The 6,752-nt window shown below is 38.4% G+C and overlaps 1 protein-coding gene, 1 long non-coding RNA gene and 1 pseudogene across 3 annotated transcripts in view; 2 read left to right on the top strand and 1 right to left on the bottom strand.

Moving 5' to 3' along the window:
• LOC112522155 overlaps positions 1–1,243 on the top strand; it is a 2,471-nt gene extending 1,228 nt beyond the window's left edge. The window contains exon 2 of the long non-coding RNA XR_003070137.1: positions 628–1,243. This is a non-coding gene — a long non-coding RNA (uncharacterized LOC112522155). The remainder of the gene's footprint in view (positions 1–627) is intronic.
• Positions 1,244–1,883: 640 nt separating this feature from the next.
• LOC112520973 lies at positions 1,884–3,303 on the top strand (annotated as a pseudogene).
• On the bottom strand, positions 2,284–5,908 carry LOC112521510 (pentatricopeptide repeat-containing protein At2g27610). Of its 2 annotated transcripts, none has more exons than XM_025130411.1 (2): positions 3,305–5,908; positions 2,284–2,459 (listed from the first exon to the last, which is right to left on the bottom strand). In XM_025130411.1, the coding sequence occupies exon 1, from the start codon at positions 5,906–5,908 to the stop codon at positions 3,311–3,313; it is 2,598 nt and encodes an 865-aa protein (XP_024986179.1). In that variant the 3' UTR covers positions 2,284–2,459; positions 3,305–3,310. The 2 variants fall into 2 exon arrangements, with proteins under 2 accessions (XP_024986179.1, XP_024986180.1); XM_025130412.1 differs by lacking the exon at positions 2,284–2,459 and adding an exon at positions 2,853–2,925.
• Positions 5,909–6,752: the final 844 nt, after the last annotated feature.

The following is a 6,752-nucleotide window of genomic DNA, read 5'->3' as shown; positions in this document are numbered from 1 at the left end:
GTTGTTGCCGCCAATTTTAGAATGATCATTTTGTCATCTTGGTGCTGCCTTTATGTTTATGTTTATCAAGGTTTGTGTTGGAAATGTGATAAAATTATTTGGTGTGACGAATGAAGTAGGGACAGGGAGTAGGCGATGAATTTCTATACTCTTTCAATCCTATAAAGATTTCAACATTGACCAACACATGGTCCATTTTTGAAAGCATTATAGTCCTAAGTATTTGCTTTTGAACTCCATTTTTAAAGACATATAGTTTGATTACCCTAAAATGTGGTTGAGATGGTTCTTGATTTCTTGCCCTGTATTACAAAAACTACAAGTTTACATAACACAATGGGGACCATTTGGGATCATGGTTTCAGGCTCCCTAGGGTGCTGTGATTTTTGGAAAATACCTCTTACTGATTTATCAGTTTATGAAAACAAAAATCTTTTTGATTCTGCTTTCAGTCTTGAGCACCACTTCTTGTCAATAAGAAGTGAAATAAGATTTGAGAGTTCAGAACCTCTTAAAATAAACGGCCGTGAATTCCTCGATTCTAATTTACTCATCTAGACGAGAAATTCATATTAAAGTTACTTATTTGCACAAGGACTTGGTTTTATTTTTTTTGGTTTCTGCAGTTTGAAGACTGCACATTTGATTGGCTCTAATGGCCTCAAGCTCGCCAACCATTCATTCCCGAAACTGTCAACTACATCAAATCACTGGATGCTGAGGAAGACATTGCTCTACTTAACTTTTACGGCTGGAATTTACCCTCAGGATGTGCAGGCACTTTTCGAATATCCACCATGCTACTCAAGAAAAGTGTGGAGAAAGGATTCACCCCTTTTTCCATTGGAAACATCATGTGTAGGGAAAACTTGAATAAGCAATCCGTGATTGAATAAATTGTCCAAGAAGCCGACGATCTTGTTCTTCCTGGTTCAAGTGAGACTGCATTCATTGAGACTGTTTCTCAGATCATGGATCGTCATCTGGGTTTATTTGCCTAACAAAGGTCCATAGATGATAATAATTAGTATATAACTTCATTTCTTTTGTGTATAAGACCGTATTATGTTTTTGGTACATATGTATATATGAGGGTGGATATGTCCCAAAATCCTTCCAAGCAGTTAAAGAATGAGGTTTTTAAATTTAAATATGTTTAAACATTTGATTTGTTCCTTTATTTGTTTTGTATTTTGATTTGTTGCTCTTGGATTAAGTCTGAATTTGAGTGGGGTTGAAGACATTGTTGAATTCTCGAAAATAATATGTATGTACCAAATGCTCCTAAGAAAGAACAAAGAACATAACTTATAGGAAATGTTTTAGAGTAAAATAATTTGTATGCAGATTATTATGTTTTGGATACAATTTTTGTATGTTTTGTGAAGAGTAATGAGAATGGTATATTTTTTTTATAAATGTAAGTATTTTTTTCGTTCAAAAAATGTTTAAGGACTTGATCTTTCAAAATATGAAAATCTATTAGTTTTTTCGGACTTTTTTCATTAACAAAATGTATTTAACAGATTTTAGAAAGTCTAAAGACTTATTTAACATGTTTTATAATGTTCAATGACTTATTTAGTAAGTTTTAGAATGTTCAAGGATTTATTTGTTACAAAAAATTGTCCAAAAACTTAATCGTTCCAAACAGTAAAATTTATTGGGTTTTTCTGGACTTTTCCCTTAAATAAACTTACAAAACACCATAGAATAGTGGTTACTGTCATCAGTACAGTGACTCAAATGGCAATAAGGTGGTCCCGATTGCTTCATTGTCTTCCCCAGATCGAACTCCCAAATCCATCACGTTTTCACGCAAGGTTTTCGTTTCATCTCTCTGCATTCTTTAATTGCAATAGTTCAAATTTGAAAGTGATTGATGTATAGCAATTTCAAAGAACAAGCAATACAGTACGTGAAGCAAGCTGTGCACGAAGACAATGCCAAAGCTTTCCCCTTTATACATGAACGCTTTGGAATACTACACTTCAGAACTCACTTAAAGATTCGTGAAGCCATTACGCTCAAATTTACCGAGTATTTGCGTAGTCCAGAGGAAATCGGGGCTCTTATTGATGACGCCGGAGCAGGACCGGCCGCGAATGGAGGTGATACCGCGGTGGTTGCATGACCGAAGACAAAAACCAAGGACGGGGAAGGAGATGGGGAGGATCCGGAGCAAGCCAAACTTAGGACTGGTTTGAACTCTGCGATTGTGCGAGAGAAACCGGAGGAATGATGTTGCTGGGGTCGAGAGTGTGGTTAAATTCCCGCAATTATTTACTGGTTAGCAAGCTTCAGTGAGCCTTTGTTGTTTGTTAGTAAGCTTCAGTGAGCCTTCATATTCATCTCATTGACCTTTAGTAAAGCAATTACTAACGGATGATCATTTCAGGCTATCCGGCGGCGATTTGACAAGCTTATATACATTCCACTCCCAGATTTGAAGGCTCGGCTGCACATGTTCAAACTTCAAAGTAAGCTAAACCCTTCATAAATATGCAGTCAACACTAGTTTCTCATGTCCTCTATGTAGTTCTATGATTCAACTAGATGTCGTGTTGATGGTAGGAATGTGGGCTCCCGCTCCCTATATAAAGAAATGCCTTCTGTATAAGTCTTGGTTCTACTATATGTGGTTCGTTGTGGAAATACAGGTGCATTTAGGAGATGCTCCCAATAACAAGAATGAAAGTGACTTTGAAAGTTTGGCATGTAAAACCGAAGGATTTTCTGGTTCAGATATTGCAGTTTGTGCAAATGCAGGTCCTATAGAAATTCCTACTTTTGGTTTGTATATGTTGTCTTGGCTAAGTCTATTGTTGATGGCTTTCGTAGGTTAAGGATGCTCTATTTGAATCTGTATGTAAAACTCAAGACGCCATGTTTTTTGTTAAGACAAATGAGGATTTGTGGGTACCCTGTGGACCAAAACAACCAGGTGCTGTCAGATCACAAGAGCTGGCTGAAAAGGTAATGAAAAGTCTCAAGTGTGTGAATCCAATATTTTCTTCTTGACAAACCCTGTGTGCTGAAGACCCTTATGATCAACTTAATTACTACAGATTAGTCCACACAGATTTTACAAGGTTTTGGCGAGATAGAGGCCAACTGTGAGTAAAAGCGACCTCGAGGTCCATGAGACATTCACAAAAGAGTTTGGAGAAGAAGGGTAAGAAAATAGAGAATTGGAGCATTGATATCAACAAATGTAATAGACGGTCTGAATGTTTATAAGGTTAAGAAAATAGAGAATTATGCGACAAAACCAAAAGAATGTTCTGAATGACAGAAAATTACCTTCGATCACCAATATTCTCCACAAGAGCATACACCATCTTTGAAATGGTGGAACCGATTCGAATCCCTTACGATTATTTCCCTTCCTTCGATCTTAGATATCAACTTGAAAACAGTATGGCAGTCACCGCAAACTCGAAGGTTCTTCATGATCTGCAATGAAACGCCAGGAGGTGTCGTGATTAGTCCAAAAGCAACCGCTAATCGCTCACTGTGCCCAGAAAGAATGTCTTCCTTATGCTCATCTTCAACATCATGAAGAACATAACTTGTATCTGGCAAATATCCAGCATCCCGTAACCGCAAACTTAATTCTTTCAGTTTTTCGTAAATAAGATCCGATGAAGGATGGGAAGTATCCCATGCAACAAACGAATACGTCTTGTTCTTGATCTCGATCCAACTGTATCCGGCTTCTTTCTTCACACTCCTTTCATCCATCAATTTCCTAACTTTTGCCCTTTCTTGCCAGTTACCGGTCGTAGCGTATAAATTCGATAGCAATACGTAAGCAGCGGAGTCTTGTGGCCGAAGTGACAAAAGCTTGTCTCCTGCAAGTTTTCCGAGCTCCAAGTTTTTATGAACACGACAAGACGCCAGAAGAGATCGCCAGATCGTTGCTCCAGCAGGAAAAGGCATGCCGTTTATGAGAGCCATAGCTTTTTCCAGTAATCCTGCTCGGCTATACAGATCGACCATACACGAATAGTGTTCGGATGTTGGATCGATATGAAGATCTTTTACCATCATATCGAAGTATCTTTCACCTTCTTCGACTAATCCTGCATGAGTACATGCAGTAATCACGCCAATAAACGTTATATCATCCATTTCCAACTTTGTTTTTCGCAATTCCTCAAATATCTCAAGAGCTTTGTTCCCGTAACCATGTTGTGCGTATCCCGAGATCATCGAGTTCCACGAAACCAAGTCTCGTTCTGGTTGCCGTTGGAAAACTTTGTTTGCACTCTCGATATTTCCTCGTTTTGCATACATGGTAACCAGAGCACTGCTTACACATAAAGCGTTGTTATATCCTTCTTTAATTGCTCCAACGTGAAACCTTTTCCCTTGCTCGACTGCCGCCATTGGACTAGCACACACGTTAAGGATACTTGAAAACGTATACTCGTTTGGTCTAACCCCATTATCAGCTAACCGGCGAAATACTCCCACAGCCCCATCAACATCTCCAGATTGCGCGTATCCTGCTAGAATAGCCGACCACGAAACAATATCCTTTTCTTCCACCGTTTCGAAAACTCTTATTGCATCATTCCTGTTTCCGATCTTCATATACGCATCTAAAAGTGCGGTGCCAACTGAAGTTATTGATTCATAATCTGTCTTGATAACTTGGGCATGAATCTGGAATGGAGATATTGTGGGATGAGCAGCAAGAATGGTGGAATAGGTGAAGTCGTTTGGCCGAACACCTTCTCTACACATTTGACGAAATATATTCACTGCTTTCTCGATACACCCGTTTTGCATATATCCACCAATCATTGCTGTCCATGACACCACGTTCCTAACCCCGTTCATCGTACTGAATAGCTTCAACGTGTCATCCATTTCACACCCCTTTGTGTATGAAACCATAAGTGCAGTTTTGAGATTAGGGTCAGATTCCATTCCGTTCTTAGAAACAACACAGTGGAGTTGTTTCGCTAAATGTATTTCTTTGATGTTAGCACACAACTTCAAGATCGTTACGAAGATCGGTTGCGTTAACTTCACTCCCGAAAGCCTCATCTTATGGAACAGATCAAGGGCAACTAAATAATTCCCATTCGTCACCAGACCAGCTATCATTCCATTCCAAGAAACTGCATCTCTAACCTCCATACCACCAAATACTGCTATTGCACATCTAATCATCCCTGATCTTGAATACATACTAATCAAAGAATTACATACATATGTGGTCAGCTCAAAACCAAATTTGACAACCATGGTATGTACCTGCATTCCTTTCACCACTGCACCAATGTCGGCCAAAGCTCCAAGAATAGTAGCAAACGTAAATGGATTAGGTTTGATTCCTTCAACTTGCATCTGCAAGAAAAGTTCTACAGCCCGATCGTGCATCCCTGTCGACGAATATCCCGTAAGCATTGAAGTCCAAGACACCACATTTCTGTCAGGCATTTCATCGAACACCTTCTCAGCCATCCACACTCCTTCCGTTTTTGTGTACATATCAATGAGAGAAGTACCAACGCTAACATCCTCAACAAACCCATATTTAATACAATCACAATGTATTTGCTTGCCTGATATTTGATCGCACAAGCTTCCACATATCTTTAAAACACAAGAAAAGCTTGCCCCATTAACCTGTAAACCCAAACGTCGAATTCCCAGAAAGTGTTTAAGAGCTTGAAAGTTGTTATTGGTTCGAGCATACTCGAAAAGCAAGTGATTATGGTTAGCACCAGAAACATCTTTCTGGGGCATTCCGTCGAACGGGTTGGCCGCATCACGGAAGACGCAAGGTTGGGTTTCTATCTCGATTGTAGAAGCAAATGATTGTGTCGAACAACATTGATTGTAATAACAAATGTGAAGCTTTCTGAAAGACTTGAGCTTTTGCAGATTCATAGTAGTGAATTGGGTACGAAGTTCGTTTACAAATCATATATATACCAGCATGTCAAAGCGTTGACCAAAACGAATTATAGTTTTGATTTTTATTTATCCCATTTATTTTCTTGAACCATCGACTTATTTTTAAATAGCCCATCGAACAACAGACTTGGGATCATGTGAGAGCAAAGGTTTTTCATGAGACCCGTAAGTCCAATTTTCAACTCTTGGATTAGATAATTATCACGAGACTTCTTAATAATCACAAAATTATCACCGTGCAACTTTAGACCATTAAATCGTTAGCTTATAAAATTGATTAATGAACATAAATTGGTTTTATGGGTCTCATGAAAATACATTTGGCCTTACGTGAACTCAACCCAAATCTATGTTAGGATCTCATTAAAAGTGATTTGGAAGAGCATGGAGAAAGAAGTTTTTTTCTTTTTGGAGTTCACGGAAGTATGTTAGGGTGATACAATTATGACGCAATGGGGTGAGACAATATTTCTTAACGAAAATAGGGGTACATCAGAGTTAGCCCAATTCTGTTCTTTTTTATTATTGTAATTTCAGTTGAAATCTACCATTAGCGAGTTGACACTTTATGCTGCAAGAGTTTTATGATTAAGAAAAGGATATATGGATGTGTTTTTATCTTGTTTGTTCTGTGTTTATGTTATCATACGTTATGTTCTATGTGATTTTAATGTAACTAATTTACTTTTTTCTCATCTATTTCTCCCGTTAGACCATCCACATCCCTGCAATCCATTTACACTTTCAATTGTGCCACATCAGCTTTTGCAATTATCTTCCATACACCTGCAATTCACCTACAACACTTTCAACTGTG

Source organism: Cynara cardunculus (genome assembly GCF_001531365.2).
Source record: "Cynara cardunculus var. scolymus isolate 2C chromosome LG 11, CcrdV1, whole genome shotgun sequence".
NCBI classification, from domain to species: Eukaryota; Viridiplantae; Streptophyta; class Magnoliopsida; order Asterales; family Asteraceae; genus Cynara; species Cynara cardunculus.
Note: the sequence above shows the minus strand (reverse complement) of the source record. Positions and strands in the feature narration are given on the sequence as shown.